The sequence below is a fragment of the Myripristis murdjan genome, chromosome 22, assembly GCF_902150065.1.
Source record: "Myripristis murdjan chromosome 22, fMyrMur1.1, whole genome shotgun sequence".
Classification (NCBI taxonomy): domain Eukaryota; kingdom Metazoa; phylum Chordata; class Actinopteri; order Holocentriformes; family Holocentridae; genus Myripristis; species Myripristis murdjan.
In genome coordinates this window covers 4,283,416-4,303,188 of record NC_044001.1, presented here as the reverse complement: position 1 = coordinate 4,303,188, position 19,773 = coordinate 4,283,416, and the positions used below count along the sequence as shown (strand labels likewise).

The 19,773-nt window shown below is 44.2% G+C and overlaps 1 protein-coding gene across 3 annotated transcripts in view; it reads left to right on the top strand.

Annotated features, from left to right (window-relative positions):
- LOC115354602 (protein jagged-2-like) overlaps window positions 1-19,773 on the top strand; it is a 79,801-nt gene that overhangs the window by 28,307 nt on the left and 31,721 nt on the right. For all 3 annotated transcript variants that reach the window (XM_030045018.1, XM_030045017.1, XM_030045016.1), the window contains exons 4-8: window positions 7,474-7,728; window positions 9,278-9,338; window positions 17,308-17,438; window positions 18,886-19,005; window positions 19,261-19,374. In XM_030045018.1, coding sequence (XP_029900878.1) covers window positions 7,474-7,728; window positions 9,278-9,338; window positions 17,308-17,438; window positions 18,886-19,005; window positions 19,261-19,374 — 681 coding nt within the window. The remainder of the gene's footprint in view (window positions 1-7,473; window positions 7,729-9,277; window positions 9,339-17,307; window positions 17,439-18,885; window positions 19,006-19,260; window positions 19,375-19,773) is intronic.

Genomic DNA, 19,773 nt, shown 5'->3' with positions numbered 1-19,773 from the left:
CCTGAAGCGAGTGTGACTGTAAATCCAACACGGCGTAACTCTCAGCTCTCACATGTCATCCGTCCGTGATTTTCAGTTTATTCCAGGGGTTATTTTGTACCGGAGTAATTCTTGTTTTTTTTTTTTTTTTTTTTTTTTTTTTTTTGTTTTGTTTTGGGCAAAATAGTCTCAAAATAGTCCCCAGACTGAGACAAGACGTTCGATACCATTTTCACCTCTGTACGTTTGGTGGCTCAATTCCTACGGGTAGCATTTCATGTTAGCTTAGCATAAACACTTGAAGTCTATGGGAGTCGTTAGCCTAGCTCTGCCAAACTGAAAAAAATAAACCTTACAGCAACTCCGAAGCTGTCTTATTTCAAATCCACATGATCCACTGTGGGAGTAAGGTTTATTTTTTCACTTTGATGGAGCCAGGCTAACGACTCCCATAGACTTCAAGTCTTTATGCTAAGCTAACACAAAATGCTACCAGAACCGAACCGAACTGAACTACTGGACGTACAGAGGTGCAAATGGTATCGAACATCTTGTCTCAGTCTGGGGACTATTTTGAGACTATTTTGCCCAAAACAAAATAAGAAGCACTCCGGTATGAAACAACCCCGGGAAAGGGAATAAACTGAAAATCACAGACGGATGACAAGTGAGAGCTGAGAGTTACGCCGTGTTGGATTTACAGTCACATTCGCTTCAGGCACTGAGCTGAACATTTTGTCCCAGTCTGGGGAAGTTGGAAAAAAGCTATTTTGCCCACAAGTTGGAATATTCCGTAAAGTCTTTTTTTTTTTTTTTTTTTTTTGTTGAACCCATCCATCTTCAGTCTACCTTGTCTACTTCTACCCTCAGATTTCCTAAATGCTCTAGACTTTCTGCACGCTGCAGAAAATGGATGTGAACTTGTTGCATTCAGCTGTTGCTTTTACATGCAGGTGGGGAGAGAACCAGTGTTATTATAGTAAGAGTAAGAGCTGTGCTCACAAAACAAGAAAAAAAACACACCACAAAAACTGAGCAACACAGAAATGCAACGTTTTAAAGTCATTTTATGGCAGCGTTAAAGGACGATTACACTCAAATTGAGCCGGGGCTTCCTTTTTCCTACTTTCTCCGATCGACGGTGATCAAAGTGCAATCAAACGCCGCGTTCCAGAGTCTGTAGTTTTCCGACGGCGTGTTTGTATGAGGCAGGTTGGGCTGGGCGGCAGGTCGGAGAGGCCTCAGGAAAAAGGAGGCTTTGTGCGGCGCTGTTTATGCTTCAGGAAGCCCCTGCGTGTCTCAAAACAAAACAGAACTGGCCGGAGAAGAGAGCAAAGCGCTGTTGTTGACTTCGCGAGGTGGGGACTCGCTCTGCACGGCAGGGACACAAACCTCCGGCTCAGATATTTGGCCGATACCAGGCTAGAATGGGGCATCAGGCTGGAAAAATGCCCCTAAAGCCAATATGAGGCACAAAGAGCCGAGTGTGACATGTCAGAGAGCAAAAGGACACAACTCTCTGCTTTTTATTCTCCCCACATACTGAAGAATGTTAGATCCTTCCTGGGGGGAGAAGAGGGTCATATTTTAATAATTCATGCCCATTTACCCCAAATTAATTGTGTAAGACTTTATTGCATTGTAGAAGTAATGCATCAAGTTGTCCCTCAGTATGGACCGACCATGAAAAGTCGGATATCGGCGGTGAAAATGTGATATTATGTAGGTCAGTTTATTTTTTTTAATCTATTTCTATCTATTTATTTCTGGGTGCTGTCAGAAAGTTTTTTAATCTGGCTAATCTTTCAAGTAGTAGGACAACCAAATCTTTGTTTTAATGTGCACAAATATCTAACGAATGGCATAAAGTTTGCGATCGGTCTTGGGATTGGAATCGCGATCGGACCAAAAAACCAAAAAACAAGAAACGTCCCTAGTTGCATGCATCTTTCCTGCAGTGCTGCTGTTTCTACAGTGGACTTTGCTTTAGTTTTTTGCAAATTTTATTTCCACTGTTGTATTTCTGGTTTGTTTTGTCCTGTTTAAGGCGGTAAAACGAGCGCTAGAACGTTCAGGCAGCCACAGGTCACTGTTTCACTGCAAAAACGCAAAATCTTACCGAGATTATTTGTCTTATTTCAAGTCAAAAATGTCTTATTTCTAGTCAAAATATCTCATTACACTTAAAATAAGACATGATCACCTCAGAAGTAACTTGTTTTTAGACAATTTGCTTGTTTCATTGGCAAAATTTGCCAGTGGAAAAAGTGAAAATTCACTTGAAAAAAGTGAAAATTAGCTAGAAACAAGAAACAAATTTTGCCAATGAAACAAGCAAATTTTCACTTGTTTCAAGCAAATTTTCACTTGAAACAAGAGACAACTGTCTAAAAACAAGTTACTTCTGAGGTGATCATGTCTTATTTTAAGTGTAATGAGATATTTTGACTCGAAATAAGACATTTTTGACTTGAAATAAGACAAATAATCTTGGTAAGAGTTTGCGTTTTTGCAGTGTTGAATGAAAATGAATGAATGAAAATTGAGAATGATGATGATGGTTCACTTGGTGGTGTCCGAATCATCCTAAAGCAGTAAACCCCGCCCGTCTGGCACGTGGAGGGGGTTAAAACAAATCCTCAGTATTAGCTGCACCTTTGCTTGACCCACTTCTGAGAGTGACGAATCGCTGAAACGTGCCGGCCACTGCGATCTCCTCCGTCTTCCCCTCTAAACATCGGTGAAAGGGAGGCGAAGTGGCTGCTGGTGTTTGCCTCCAGAACACGGGGAGGGCGATGCACGGCTATAAAAAGTGGCTGGTGCAATAAACCACCTGGAGAAAGTTACTGCCAAAAAGAAATAAACACCCTGACAACCAACTCATCATGACTGTATCACTGTTGTGGAAACACAGCCCGACTACTGTTCGTACACTGTCTGTTTCTAGGTGTACTTTTACACTGAGGCACTGAGATCACGGCTTTATTCAGGACGGCTTACAGCGGGCAGGCCCTCACCCTCCACTCTCATATCGCATCTTTTTTGAAGAGCTCTTTCATTTTTGCTCGAGGAAGTCACTCGTATCCGATACCAGCGTGAACCGAGCACACTGTCAAACAGATACGACAACAAAACAACAAATCACGGCTGTTCTTTTTTCTTTCAAACACGTTTCCCGCTTATTAACTGAGCTGAATTTTTGAATATTTGCTCATTTGTAAAGGGACAATGCACATTAAACGAAATGCAAAAATATCAGAATTAGTAAAAATTGGTGGATTTCCATGTGTGGTGCCTGTAAAAACAATTAAAAAGTCCCAGAGAACAAAAAACAATCATAAATATGCTATATGTTTTACAATTATCCCAAATAGGAGCGCCAAATATGGAGGCAGAATCCATAAGAGTTTGTAACTGCATTCCTTTTTAGCCAATTATATTACATATGTTATGTTTTGTATGTTTCATAATGTCTGTTTTTAACTTGTTTGTGGTGAGTCATGTTGGAAATACTGCTCTCACATTCTCAATGGGACTTAATGGTTCAATAAATTCACAAAAAGCGAATTATTTGTCTTTAAGTTCATTGTTGTGTGTTGTTGTCCGAGCTCAGCCGAGCACCTGTCCCGGCTCGGTGATACGAGAATCGTTTGTTGTCACAGCGGCGCTGACGAACTGAGATGTGAGCGTTCGGCCGGAGTCACATGCAGGTTAAGTTGCATGCCTCGGGATCTGATTTGATACCGCATGAAGCATTCATGTGGCGCGGGGAGGAATTGAAAAAATGTGACTCGGTGCAGGTTTCCGCCGCTCACACTTGTCAGGAGACGTCGGATGTGTGGATCGCGCGCGGGCGGGGAAAAAATCAGAACGGTGGACGCGCAGCTGTGGCTTCAGCTCGGAGGTCGGCGACGACAGTAAAAAGGAAGAGGTCAAAGGTCAGAGAGCTGAACCTCGACCGTAGACGCTGTGGGAGAGATACTCCGGTGGCGTTTCCTGCCCGACAACAGAAAAATGTGCTTTGTGGAAGCTCCCAAAATGAAACCGTCCTCTCGAAAAAGACAGACAATTATGTTGCTCTTGACACGGACAACTGCGCGAATGTGAAGCCCCCTCATTGTTTATGTAAGCCAGTTTTACACGGCCTCCCCTCTCTCTCTCTCTCTCTCTCCCGCCTGCTCTCCCTAGTAACAACGGCCTCTCTTAGAGTGTCTCCTTCAGTGCGGGGAGAGAGCACATGATTGGTCTATATTTTTATATCTAATTGCTGGAGATGAACAGCAGTGAGCGAGTGAGTGCTTGGGTTTTTCAGGTGGTGCTGGTCGTGGGGGTGTGTGACTGAAATCTGTGGCAGTGTGTTAACTCTCAGCGAGACTGAGTAAATCAGGACAGCGTGAAAATGAATTTGTAGTGGATTCTCACTCTCCCTCTCTCTCTCGCTCTCTCTCTCTCTCTCTCTGCTAACTCGAGCCGTCATGATCGCTGGATGTGGCTCGGCGGCTCGGCTCTAGGCGGTTAAACAGCAACAGTCGGCGCTCAGATTTTGTTCTTTTGTTGATAACGCCACAAAACCGTTGAGTCGTCGCTGTTATTTAGATCAGACGACACATTTAAAGGCCCGCGACGGTGCGCGTTGCCTCATGCTCGCTCAGGGTTACACGCTGAAGGTCGGCACTTTTCCAGCTCCAAGAGAACCAGAGCGCGATGAGGTAAACAGGGCCCGCTTCCAGGAGACTCATATCACTGGCCCGTGTGAGCTCATTGGGAGAAACAAAAAAAAATACGTGCAATAAAAATGATGAGATCGTTTATAGGTAGCATTATCATTAAATGGCTTGACTCCAGCAGACTCCAAGCCTTCTGTTTGCTGCACCTCCTGGGGAGAAATGGGTTTTTATGCCATTACCTTGTCATTGCACTGCAAAAAGTCAAAATCTTACCAAGAGTATTTGTCTTATTTCAAGTAAAAATGTCTTATTTCTAGTCAAAATATCTCATTACACTTAAAATAAGACATGATCAGCTCAGAAATAACTTGTCTTTTTACTTGTTCACTTGTGACACTTGTAAATTTTCACTTGAAACAAGTGAAAATTGTCTAAAAACAAGTTACTTCCGAGGTGATCATGTCTTATTTTAAGTGTAATGAGATATTTTGACTAGAAATAAGACATTTTGACTTGAAATAAGACAAATAATCTTGGTAAGATTTGACTTTTTGCAGTGTGGATTTTTATTTTTGTTTTTTACTCCCAAATATCGAAATCGACATCAGCCCCAACGATCCCTCTGCATCCCTCTGGTTGTACCTTTGCATTGCTTTATGTGACAAACCTGCACATTATCGCTGATTGAATGACTTTTTGGACGACTTTCTGGTTAATGCCAAAGCACAAACAGCTCGCGCCGCTTTAAGCAGAAGCCCCGTCGAACAGGTGATGCAGGAAGTGCGGCACAAGCTCGTAGAGGCAGAGATCCTCTGACGTCTTCGCGGTGCCTGTCTGAAACTGCGTCTCCCTGCAAAAACGAGTGCGAGTAGAGTTACTCTGACTTACCAGGAGGGTGTGCATGAACAAAATGCATCAGGAAAAAAGCAGGTTTTTGTATCCTGCTCGCTGTTCATCATGCATGGAAGCTGAACTACAAAATAAAGGCCCCCCTACACTGCAAAAAGTCCAAATCTTACCAAGATTATTTGTCTTATTTCAAGTAAAAATGTCTTATTTCTAGTCAAAATATCTCATTACACTCAAGCAAATTTTCACTTGTTCACTTGTGTCACATGTAAAAATTTGCTTGTTTCATTGGCAAAATTTGTTTCTTGTTTCAAGCTAATTTTCACTTGAAACAAGTGAAAACTGTCTAAAGACAAGTAATTTCTGTGCTGATCATGTCTTATTTTAAGTGTAATGAGATATTTTGACTAGAAATAAGACATTTTGACTTGAAATAAGACAAATAATCTTGGTAAGATTTGGACTTTTTGCAGTGTATGTGCTACTCTTTTGATTGCCTCAGGAAGAATCCGCAAAAAGCTAGTACTACTACCACAGTATTTCAAAAACTACTTTGAAATATTTTGCAGTACATTGCCTTGAACACGCCAGGAGGAATGATTTGGGAGAAAACACCCAGAGCTGCTGCAGGTGTTGTGCTGCAGCGGCGTCCTCTCTCAGCACGGCGGGCGAGGAGGAGCGGGGCTGTCCCGCGCCGCCCGGGCCTTCCTTCCGCCCCGTCCCGCTCCGTCTCGTCCAGATTTGCCCTCGGCGGTGGAAGCTGCAAAGCCTGCTGGGTCATGCTGCTTCTGTTCCTTGAGAACAAGCTAAAGGCCCTTTCCTATGTCGCCCTTCCTCGTCTGTTCCCCGTCTCTTATTATTTCCGGCCTGGCTCCGATGGAGTCAAGGTTGGATATCCTGAGAGGGGGGTGGAGTGGGGAGGGGAGGGGCGCAGGCAGGAGGAGGAGGCGGGGGGAGAAAAGCATTTCGCCAAGCAGGAAAACTGAAAAAGCATTTCGGTTATCAAACCCTCGCAGCCCTGGCTCCTACACCCTCTGTTTGTGTTTGGTTCAGTTTCCTATTCTTCTCCCTTTCTTTCTATTCTATTCTTTTTTTTTTTTTTTTTATTCTGCGTCCACACTCTTGGTAGAACAGAGCGGTGTGTGACCCGGGGCTAAACCCCTCTGTCTGATCTATAGGAGCAGATAAACACCAGGCACAGCTCGCAGATGAGACTCTATGAACTCAGCTGTCTAATCTCAACAACCGCCGGGTCGTCGGGTCAAATCCCGTGGCCGGAATCGCAGCTTCTCCCTGGAATGTCATGAGGAATTTTTGTTTTTCAGACTCTGTGCTTTACCTTAAAAACTGAGCCAAGCGGTGGACCTGACAAATGTTGTAGCGTTTGAATTTTACTGGAATAATAACAACAAAAAAATTCATCCATAATAAGTGCATAGATTTTTTATCACAGAGGGAACTGAATATCATTCTCTATTCAAAGTAGTGATCATTTCTATTCTATTTTACTTTTTTTCTCTTTTTTCTTTTTTCTTTTTTCTTTTATTTTTATTCATTTACTTCTTCTTCTTCTTATTATTATTATTTTAATTTATTTATTAAATTTATTTATTTTATATTTTTTCTCTAAATTATCATTATCATCATTTTTAATTAATTAATTAATTAATTTAGTTATTTATTTACTTATTATTTTTTATTACTGCTATTATTTTTTTTTTATTATTATTTCCCCCCCCTTAAACTAGTGTCACAGTTATTATTATTATTATTATTTTTTTTTTTCTTTTCTAATTTCATTTTACATGTCTGAGCCGGGGTGTTGTTATTGTTGTTGTTATTGTTATGTCTTTTTTTCCTTAAATATAAAATAATAAATAAAAAAATATATATATAAAAAAAAAATGTAGTGATCATTTCTTTGATATTTTTGATTCAAACGTGCAAAAATAACCTGAGCCTCTCGTCTGTTTTGCAGATGAGGAGCTGCTGATCGAGCGCGACATCCGCAAAGGCATGATCAACCCCGGCGAGGAGAAGCAGGTCGTGCAGCACAAGAGCTCGACGGCCACCATCGAGTACAGCATCCGCGTGCGCTGCGCCGAGCACTACTACGGCAGCAAGTGCAACAAGGTGTGCCGGCCGCGCGACGACTACTTCGGACACTACGTGTGCGACCAGTTCGGGAACCGAGGCTGCATGGAGGGCTGGACGGGCCCCGACTGCAAAACCGGTGAGGGGATCGCAGAATACACACACCAGAACACACTCCAAAATACACCGTGTGCAGCATACACAGCTAGTTAACCCTCTGAACCCCAAACCCGCCGGCGGGATAGAAAGACATGCATTTTTTAAAAAATCGCCAAAATTCAATCGTTTATCATAGCTGTAAAAACCTATTTTTTTGTCAGAAACTGAATTTTCTGACGGTCCCTGAATGCAACTTCGGTTTAGCGGTAGAAAAAAGGACGAAACCAAGCCTAAAAAAGTGATTTTTCATTCGAATCATTTTATTATACATGCTTCATTCAACAATTCGCCAAAAAATAGTCGTTTACTCAATCCAGATTATTCAAAAAACAGAAAATTCTGCGGTCTTCAGCGGATCTGAGACGTCTGGATTGATTCAGGTGAGCCCAACAGTCGCGTGACAAAAATTCACCGAATTTCAGTGTGTAGGCAACAGTAGTAACATGGAAGGGCGCAAGGCAGTAAAAACACCTAAGTTTATACAGGTTGGAAAAATGTTAATATTTCAGGAAATACATCATGTGAAGCCCTACTTTTTTTTTCCTGGATCAGTGACACTTGTGGGCACCTGAAAAAATGTTCTGTACATTTATTCCAATGTTTCTCGAATTTTGTAAAATAAATTATCAAAAAAAAATCAGTTTGCCTTTTTTATGTTTTTATTATTTATGGCACTATAACTCTTTCATACTGTGTGAAAGACATTTTTGAATGGCTTCAGGTGATAGCCACAGCTGTGCTGTTTCCATAGAGGTGCAGCAGAAAAACAAGCCCACAGTGAGCCAAAATGTGAGGGCAGCAGAAAACACCCAAAAACTGCTTGGGGTTCAGAGGGTTAATGGACAGAAATCTATTGGATCCTAATTCTGATCATGAATTAAATCATTTATCAAGTAGGAATACAATTTGTCTCAGTTCATATCGCTGTAAAATTAATATTTTCTTGCCTTTTTTTGACTTGGTCAAAAAAAGGTCAGACTGGTCAGACTATGGAAGCAATTTGAAGACTCATTTGTCATCATTTGACATAATTTATAGGGAAAAAAATGACTAATTGGTTAATTGAGAATAATCAGTAGATTAATCAACAGTGAAAATGAGCGTTAGTTGCTTATTCTAAAACTCAATCTATAACTACGATAAGCTACATCAAATCTAAAGTGGTGTAACGTTTCATTGTAAGGTGATTTTTTTTTGTTGTTGTTTTAAATCTGTTTGTGGAGAATATCGGAGGCTCACGTGTCGCTCTGCAGAATCTAAAACAAAAATTTAAGCCGCGACCCCGACCCCGCTCCTCACAGCTGGAGCTCCTTTTAAACGCTGCAGCGGCTCGTTTTCCATCCATTGTGACGGCGGCAGAGATGTTTTCTCTGCCGTCCGCAAACAAGGAAACACGGGAAATGAGAGTTTAACGACGAGGAGCCGAGCCGAGCAGAGCGGCCGGGCCACAGTCAAACACAATGAGAGGCTTCAAAACTTGTAGTCAAATATTAATTTATTTTCTCTTTGTCTCCCCCCTCCTTCAAAAGCCATCTGCAAGCAAGGATGCAGCGTCGCTCACGGAACATGCCGCGTGCCGGGGGAATGCAAGTGAGTCGCCTCATCTTTCTTTCTTTTTTCTTTTTTTTTTTTCTTGTCTCTTGTTCCACTTGTTTTCCAGTCCGCGCCGCCGCCGCCGCCACCACCGTAAACTTGGCAGCGCGGTGTCAAGTGTGTAAAACGTCATCTTGTTTGCTTGGAAACCCCCGAAGTGCTTAATGAGGAAAACAATGGTGACAAAATGAGGCGGGGAGGAGGAGGAGGAGGAGGAGGAGGAGGAGGAGGAGGAGGAGGAGGTGGTGATGATAACATACCAGGCGGTCTGTACCCCCTGCCTCCCCACTTCTCCCCCCCTGTTTCTGTGAAGCGTAACACCCCCCCCAACACACACACACACACACACACACACCTCCCCCCGCCCCCCCCCATATCCCTCAACTCCACTCTGATCCAGAAGCCATTGTTCTGCTTCCTGTTTCAAAGCTGGCCTGGCCCGCCGCACAGAGAGACACAGGCCTGTTTTTCGCTCTGCGTTTCCTCCCTCCCTCCCCCTCCTCCTCGTCCTCCAACAGTAAGGCACCAAGTACACAGCCCCCCCCCCCCCTCCCCATCCCCTCTCTCCACACCCTCCACCCTCCACCCTCCACCCCACCCACGTCTGCAGCCCACATCGCCCCTTCCTACCCCGGGCCTTGTTATGGCTGGCACCGGCCCGCTGGGAAGTGCGGATTCCAGCCCGGCACTTGAAACGTGCACGTCATGTAACGCAATGCAATGCAATGGAAGGCACAAATGTGGCGTAAACACGTTTTACACACACCTTCTTATCTGCACTGCTGCTGTTCACCCATTTGTTTTAGCCTGATGAACATCGTAAGGATTTAAATTCATAATATTCATCATAGTCACTTGTGTCAGACTTTGTTTTTTCCCACATGAGAAGTCGTTTCTGTTTGTGTTGCATTAAAATAAATCACTGACAAACACACGAGTTCATTTCAGTTCACACCTTAACTGACCCCAAGGGGGAATCTGACTCGCAGTAAAAAGCATCAGCAATGCAATAAAAAAAACAACAAAAGCAGTTAAGAGCTGAAAGCAAATATAAAAACACGACAGGAAACCCCAGGAAAACAGAATAAAACTCTAAGAGAAAAGCACCGGGACTACACAGGAAGAGCGTGCGGGGGGGGGGGGGGGGGGGGGGGGCATCTGCTTGGAAATAAATTCAAACACTGCAAAAACTCAGAATCTTAGCAAGAATATTTGTCCTATTTCAAGTCAAAATGTCTTATTTCTAATCAGCATATCTCATTACACTTAAAATAAGACATGATCACCTCAGAAGTAACTTGTTTTTAGACAATTTTCACTTAAAACAAGCAAAAATGGTCTAAAAACAAGTAATTTCTGAGCTCTTTTTGACTAGAAATGAGACATTTTGACCTGAAATAAGACAAATATTCTTGGTAAGATTTTGACTTTTTGCAGTGAAAAGCACAGGAGCTGTGTAAACCCTGAATTTTACAGTGTTCACCTCAGTAAGTTGTTTTTTCCTGATGTTGCACTTGATTTTTTTTGTTTGTTCGGGCGCTCGTCTTGATCATCGCCGACCAAAACCTGCATCCTGTGAGGGTGAGGGCCGGGCTGTGCTGCAAACACACCTTTTCACTTAAAGCAACAGTGATAGCCACTTTTTTTTTTTTTTTTTTTTCTAAGCTGTTTGCATTGTGATGATCAGTAACTGGAGGTCAGGCTCCACCCACCTGTTGGTTCACCAGCACGTTACTGGGTGCATGTGCTGTAAATGCACCGGCCAGGCAGGTGAATATGTAAATATGTGAGGAGGCAGACGCAGGAGAGGAAACATAAAGCCCAAAACAGACCTCCCTCTCTCTCCCTCTCTCTCTCTTTTACTGTGCACTTTGTACATCATGCCTGAGCCCTGACTCTGTAACTTTTGTTTTTAATTCCAGCCGGTTGATACGGCAACTCCTGCTCGGCCTTTCTTTTCGTGCAGCTCTTCCCCGATGCTCTTATAATTGGACGTGTCCTTGTGTATGAATGCGTGTTTGTGCTTTGTGACCTTGTTGAAAGGCCGGCTGCAAACCAGCTTCCTTCGGGGATAATAAAGTGGAAAGTAAAGCAGGAGGAGGAGGAGGAGGAGGAGGAGGAGGGAGCTGCGGGTTTGATTAGATTTTATCACACGTCGAAATGGAACCTGGCTGCACGGTGGGCGGCCGGCGTTTTTTAAAAAAAAGGGCTGACCAGGCAGACGCATGTGAATATGAGAGGTGGGCCGAGGTGCCGCGGGGGCAGGGACCTTTAGGTTTGATTACACGCCGAGCCATAATGCAACTGGAAGGCGTCTGGAAACCTTAAAGAGCCGAACCCACGCGGACGCTGCCAGGTTTTTTTTTTGTTTTTTTTTTTGGAACCGGGAGGTGGGGGACGCCGGCAGCTTTGATTTAGTCAAGATCTTGTTAAAGAATAAATAAATAAATAAAGAAATAAATAAATGAAATAAAGCTGACGTTTCATCCTGGAAATGGCCGGAGGATTGGAAGGCAGAGGAACACCCTGGAATGTGCCTCAGCATGTGATTTGGAGCTTCATCGCAATCAGGAACACACTTTGCAGAGAGGGGGGTGGGGGGGTGGGGGGGGGAGGGCGAGGGAGAGGCACACACACAGAGAGAGAGAGAGAGAGAGAGGGGAATGGAGAAAGAGAGAAAAAAAAGTCTGAGAATGAAAGTGAAAGAGAGGAGAAGTGCAAAAGAGAGAGTGCAAAAAAGAGAAAGCCGATCCATCTGTCACCTCCGTCTCGATCGAACGGACAGAGGAGGGATGAAAAAAAAAAAAAAAACGACGCGCGACGATGATCTGCATCCGGACGGGTCACGACGTCAGAGTCACCACCAGATTTTTTCTTCCTTTCTTTCTTTCTTTCTTTAACCTTTATTTGTTAGAGAGGGACAGTGTACATTAATAAACATTTTAAAAGACAGTAAAATGTAAATGCACCCAATTTTAGCCAAAACGCTCATTTCCATCGGTAGTCCCCCTGCCAGGAGGATGATGGCTGTACCTCAAAGCAACAGATTACAGTAGCAATATTCATATTATCAAAAAAGCATTCACGTTATTAACATCATCGATCATAATCACAGTCACAATCCTATTATCAGTAACAACAACAACAACAACAACAAGTAACTGGAGGAGAAACGAGGTTTCGAGGACACGTGAAGATTGGGGTTTTTGCAGAGGATGGAGAACGAAGGGTTAAGATGGAAAGAGAGAGAGAGAGAGAGAGAGAGAGAGAGAGAGAGAGAAGAAAAAAAGGAAAAAAAAAAAAAAAGAGAGAGAGAGAGAGCCCTGCCTGGCAGAGGAAACCTAAAAATGTGTGTTTGGTATCTTGTTTCCTTACACACAGCGCATTCACAACCTACGCTCCCTCATGTGACACCACTCAAGGCGTAGCTAGGCAACCGTCCGTCCGTCCGCCGGTCCGTCCGTCCGCTGGAGTTTGGGCGCGAGGCTCGCCTGTGAATAATTCAGCAGGAGGGGGTCGGGGAAGGATGAGCACACACACACACACACACACACACACACACACACACACACACACACACACAGACACACTGTTACCCCCCTCCTCAGGATGCAGGCTGCAGGGTGTGGTTTGTCTGAGCCTGAGGGGATATTTTGGGCGCTGGCTGGCCCCCGTGGCCCCTTCCATTGACGGGACGAGCGTGCAGCGGGCGGCGCGCTCTGTGGGTAATGCCACCCTTGGCCTGTGGCCGGCCGGCGGTTTCCCTCCGCCCGCCCCGCTCGCTCGCCCCGCTCGCTCGCTCTCCCACACTGCAGCCAGACTGACTGTCCGCGCTCTCGCCGCCGCCGCCGCGAGCAGAGCTGACACTGTGCAGGGCCCCGCCGCCGACCGCAGCGCCGGCCCGTGGCACCGCACCAACACACACTGTAGTAAACAATACACACACACTCACACACACACACACACAGGACTCTGCTAGATTTATTGCGGCAGTGCATCAGGCGGAGTGCACTGCAAAAAAAAACAAACAAAAAAAAAAAACTCCATCATACCACATGGCTCATGTTTGGTGTTAAAATCAAACAAGAAAAAAAAAAGTGAGAGGAGATAATCCCACTAATCGTCTTCCAGAATGTTCTCGGATCAGATCAGGTGTCGCCTGCTTGATCCCGGCGGGCGGATCGGCCTTATTCTGCCGTGTTTCGATACATTTCCCCTCGTTTCGCTCGCTTCAGGAATTTGTCCGGGAACAGCTGGGATTAAGACATTTTTTTTTTACATTGTTTGATTAAAAAATACAAAAAACAAGACTTTACCACTGAACACGGTTAAGATGGAGAGTTTTTGCAGACGGTGCAGGAAATGAAACCGATAAAGCAGCTCTTTTTTCGTCTTAGTCGATCGATATCTCGTAATTCCAAGATGTTCGTAAGATTTTCATCGCGTTTGGAACGTGCAAAAGACACAAAGGCAGCAACTCTGAGGACGAGCGGTCGAGTCGGTGTGTGTGTCGCACGTCCCGACGGCTGAAAATCCCACTCCGCATGGGAAGTCCTTGAAGGGGTTCCAGAGGGTGGCCAGCAAAACGGAGGAATAGTTCATTTTCAGTCTAGTTTAATTCACGAGAAATTGTCGAGGGGGTTTGCTGAAAGTCAACTTGGGAGTCCGATGCATTCAAATGTTTGACCCCCCCCCCCTCCTGGCCTGTTGTGCAAGAACTTATTTTTTTACTTCTAGATTTCACTTGTGTCATCCTCTGAGTCCTGTCAGAATGTTCAGGCGTTCATTAGGGTGCTGTTTGCATCCCCTCTCTCTGTGGGACACTGTTTTATACCTGCGGTGTGAAAAAAACCATCAAACCTGAAGTGTAAAAGTCGTCCGTCCCGGCTCCTGTGGGCTAAAAGCAGCCGCAGCGACGCAGCACATTACAGCCGCCTCAGAGCCGTAGATCACCGCTGCTGAGGGCTGGGTTAGAGCGCTGTTTGGTCGGCATCCATTTTGATGTGTGTTGGAGTGGGGGAGGTGTGTGTGTGTGTGTGTGTGTGTCTGTGTGTGTGCTGGAACCAAAAATAGCCCGGGCCCGAGAAATGACAGGACAGGTGGGGCAAGGTTACCGCTGGCCTTGGAATAACAGGCTGCTGCCATAAACCAACAGATTAGCTAACCCCTCACCGGCCACTCCACGGCCCCTCGGGCTCTCCAGAGACCCCCCCCCCCCCCCCCCCCCCCCCCCCCCTTAGCCTCAAACACCCCTCCCACCCCCCATCTCACCCACCCGTCCCAGACAAGAGCCTCGTTCCAGAAAAAACCCGCCGTTCCTTCTGGGTTCGTCCTCGCTTGAGCACAAGAAGAAGTCCAAGACAACAAAATAAGCACAAAATAATGCACATTCTCAGACACACATGCAGGCAAGCTGGACAAAACACACACACACACACACACACACACACACAGACAGACAGTTCTCTGGAATGTCCCCTGGCGCTGTGTGTCCTGAGATGAGGAGCCGCAGCGAAGGGTGTCATTCACCTTGATGAAGACGTTGCGTCCAGCTCCGAGCAAATTACCGCCGGGACGTTTGGCCAAGCCGTCCCGCCGCCTCTGGAATGCTTTTAAAGGGAAGGAAGGAACACCCGGTCAGAAATGTGGATCGTCTCATTCAGCGCGGGATGAACGAACGCGACCGAAAGCCACAGCAAATGCTTTCCAAATGTGTCCTGTCAACTGTGTTACTCTTGTCAACTGTGTTACCTTGTATGTCAACTGTGTTACCTTGTATGTCAACTGTGTTTTGTGTGGTTTTTGTGTCATAAATCTCTTAAATGTTGGCTAAACCGTAACAAAAAAAAAGTGGATGACATCTCTGGAGAGGGTAGTCTTGCATAAGGATGGTGAATAACTCTGAATTCCAAGTAATGTGGATTCATGTTGAAAACATATTCCTCCTTCCTGGTACCGACCCACAGAATGTCCATTATTAAGCTCAAAATTAATATTTTCAAATCAGCTACACAGGCAACTATAAAATCCCTGGTGAATAGACTCCAAAACTTTCAAACAAATATGTTATTAAACATGTAGGACATCATTCATGTTTTTTATGACACAACATTTGTCCGTAACACAGTTGACAAAAGAACGACTCAAATGTTTATTTTCATTAAAATATTTACAAGTCATTAAAACTTACGCTTGGCAATTGATGAATTTAGCACATTTAAGGGGTATACTATGGAAAAAACAGGATTGTTTATCAAAAAAGAAAACTGATTTTCTCACTTTTTGGTTGATGCGAAATGTACCCCTAATTATAGAATCACTCAGGTGACTAAAAACAGTGCTGCAGTCTTGCTGTGTTTGCGGGTGCGAGGGTAAATATATGGTGGAAGGGGAGGGTTTTATTTATTCCCCTGCAGCTGAAAGTGTCCAGAGGTGGCTTTGGAGGCAGCGAAAGGGAAAACCCCCGTCCGTGTGAGGATGTGGTTTGACTACCGGGAAGTTGAGCAGCTCTGGCGAGCTCGGGAAAGCGGCCCCGGGAGGCGGACACTCACATGTCACATGGGCTTTTCCTTCCTCTTCCTTTTTAACTGATCCGATACTGACATCAGAATCAGAAGTTGAAAAATATTATTGAGCTGTTGCCCAGATTACACTGCAAAAACTCAAAATCTTACCAAGATTATTTGTCTTATTTCAAGTCCAAAATGTCTTATTACTAGTCAAAATATCTCATTACACTTAAAATAAGACATGATCAGCTCAGAAGTAACTTGTTTTTAGACAATTGTCTCTTGTTTCAAGTGAAAATTTGCTTGAAACAAGTGAAAATTTGCTTGTTTCATTGGCAAAATTTGTTTCTAGCTAATTTTCACTTTTTCCACCGGCAAATTTTGCCAATGAAACAAGCAAATTTTCACTTGTTTCAAGTGAATTTTCACTTGAAACAAGTGAAAATTGTCTAAAAACAAGTTACTTCTGAGGTGGTCATGTCTTATTTTAAGTGTAATGAGATATTTTGACTAGAAATAAGACATTTTGACTTGAAATAAGACAAATAATCTTGGTAAGATTTTGCGTTTTTGCAGTGTAACCATAACTGCGAGTTAAAGCAACAACTTGGCATCTTCGCTTCTTTATTAACGTTGTTCTCGTTAAAAATGAAAGCGCAGGTGAAGGCTGTCAATCAAACGTGGGCGGGAGGAGTCAAAGCTGAGGTCGTGCTCTGATTGGATGGCCTCGCTCCCCAGCAAAATCGGCTGAAAAGAACTCGACTCCCAACGGTTTTCATGAGGATTTTCACGGCCAGCGATGACAGTGAAAACCGTCTTAATGATAAATTACATATTTTAGCTTCCTGTCTCTTTAAATCATTAAGCTGAACATCTTGCGAGCAGAATTATGTTTGATTGATGCGGTTGAAAGAGGTCCAAGTTTTTTTTTCTCTCTTTACTTTGGCACCTGCAACATTCTTGAGTTCTGCAGCGGGACATGAAACTGGCGCCGTGCCCCGAATCAAGTGTTCCTTTGGTGTTTTCACACATTGGAAATGTATTAAATGACTTGTTTGCTATCACTACGCAGCTATCACCGCTTTCCGTGGCCAGCTCTGCCTGAGTTATGAAGTGCCTCTGTGTGCCTGAAATCCCCCCAGGCTGTGGCTGTAAATAAGAGCACATTCTTGGTGCGCCCGCCCGCCCGGTGAAATAAGAGGCATTCGTTTGACTCGAAAAACGCAATAAACCACCGTTCCGCCCATGCAGCCGTGCAGCAGGTCCAACACAAGCGCAGCCCACCGTGTGTCCGAGCTAATTTACTAGTGTTATTGTACTCTGTGAAAACTTGCAGCCCTGCCTGACGGCGTGGAGCTCATTAAAGCTCATTTATAGCGATGCAGATGTGCAGCCACGACAGATTCACGTGTCAAAACCCGCCGCCAGCTCATCTCCCCTGTGTTTTTGCATTGCAGGTGCAACTACGGCTGGCAGGGCCCGTTCTGTGACGAGTGCGTGCCCTACCCGGGGTGCGTTCACGGGACCTGCAACGAGCCCTGGCAGTGCAAGTGTGAGAAGAACTGGGGCGGCCTGCTCTGCGATAAAGGTTCGATTTCTCCCTTCCTTCCATTTCCAAAAGGTGTTTGTCCTTTGAAACATGATCAAAGTGAGTTTCTGTTTGGGTGTGTGACAGAAAACTGGAAAAATTTTAGGTAAATATAGTATTTTGGTATGATTTTCCCATGCAGATGTTTTTTCCTCCACAATTTTGGCTTGGATTGTGGTGCACCTCTGCAGCCCTTTCAAATTAAAAAACCTGGAGTCACTGCTGATTAGGAGAGAGAGCACAGGGGAGCCAAACCTTTCTCATCACTCTTGTTTCACTTTATTTTTGTACGGCGGCATTACAGGAGAAAGGTCTGACTGAGGCTATTTTTAAGTGGGAATAAAGATTGGGGAAAAAAAACCCAGGGAGTGCTTTTATTTTCTTAACCCATCACTGTCAAGGGCAGCGTTCGAAACTACAGGGTTCACGGCTGCTTTCGGCTTGTTGTGCTTGTAGTTTTTCTGCCTTTTGCGCCGCACGGGTCACACGAGGACGCAGAAACGAAGCCGAAATTGCCGCTGCAGTGACTCTGACCTCGTGCTGCCTTCGAGTTTTCACATCATGAACAGGACTTGGCCATGGTTTTGATGCTTTTGGATGGAAACACTAGCAGAATGCACCCTGGAATCAAGAAATCAAGCAGCCACTTTGCGCTTTAGATAGATAGATAGATAGATAGATAGATAGGTATACTTTATTGATCCCAAACTGGGAAATTCACACGTTACAGCAGCATCATCAATAAAAAACATAAAATAAAATTAAAATTAAAATTAAAAGTATATACAATAGAGACTAAATATACGAAATATATACACTAAAGACAATAAGGGCTAAGTATATACAATAAACTAACCTAAGAATAAGAGATGTTTAAGTGTTGAAATGTAAGATATACCAATTGCAATAATAAGTATGAAAAATGAAATATACAGATAGTAGATGGTATGGCACAGGGTAAGCTTGAAACCATGGAACCAGGAAAACCAAGTGGCAGAACCACTCAGAAATCCATTCCATTGGCAAAATTTGTTTCTTGTTTCAAGTAAATTTTCACTTGAAACAAGTGAAAATTGTCTAAAGACAAGTTATTTCTGAGCTGATCATGTCTTATTTTAAGTGTAATGAGATATTTTGACTAGAAATAAGACATTTTGACTTGAAATACTCTTGGTAAGATTTGGACTTTTTGCAGTGTAATTGATGTTTTAATTGAAGTGTGCACCTTGCTTCCACGCTCCCCGCCCCCTAAATGTGGAGTCAGGTCACGGGGAATTCGGACTTTACCTTGTTGTATTTACCTCTAGGTAGGGTTTTCATGTGTGCCATCCTTGTAATTACGCTATTTCCGGAAGCAGCGGGTAAATTAAGTAAGTTAAAGATGTCTTGACACGCACGGGGGAAGGTTTTTAACCCAGATACTGACTGGTTGGCCTCCGCTGTGCAGATCTGAACTACTGCGGGACCAACCGGCCGTGTAAGAACGGAGGGACGTGCATGAACACGGAGCCCGACGAGTACAACTGTGCCTGCCCGGACGGTTACTCTGGCAAGAACTGCGAGATCGGTGAGTCGGCGGATCAAACGCCAATCATCTGCGGGGGTTTTGGGTTTCACGCCGACGGTGCCACGGCACGCTTAGGCCGAGTTTCTGCAGGATTTCATAAATCTGAAAGAGAGATTTACGAGTGCCGACACCTGTATTACACTGACTCACACTTTCCCTCTTTCTCCCTCTGGCTTCCCACCCTCTCTTTGATCGCTCCCGTGTCTTTCTCTTCCTCCCGATCTCGACGTCTTGATGTCCTTCTTGGGTCTCCAGCTGAGCACGCCTGCGTGTCCAACCCCTGCGCCAACGGGGGGACGTGCCACGAGGTCCCGTCCGGGTTCGAGTGTCACTGTCCCGCAGGCTGGTCGGGGCCGACCTGCGCTAAAGGTGAGTGTCGCTTCGAAAGAAATTAAACACCAAATAACTCTGAACGGTCACGTGCAGCCGTCAGATAATCCATTTTGTCTGTTCTGATGAAGTTTAAAGTAATAATGTGATATTTTTGACCCAGCACAACACAGTTGGGATGCAGCCAAGTGCATATAGATAGATAGATAGATATACTTTATTGATCCCAACCAGGGAAATTCTCGTGTTCCAGCAGCAACAGTAGAAACATATAATAAAGTTAAATAAAATAGAATAAAGACTAAATATATACAATAAAGACTATAAAGACTAAAAAAACTCAAAATATACAATAAGGGCTAACCTAAGAATATGAGATATGAGATGTGAAATATACAGATGGTAATGAATATTAAATGAAATATACAGATGGAGCTG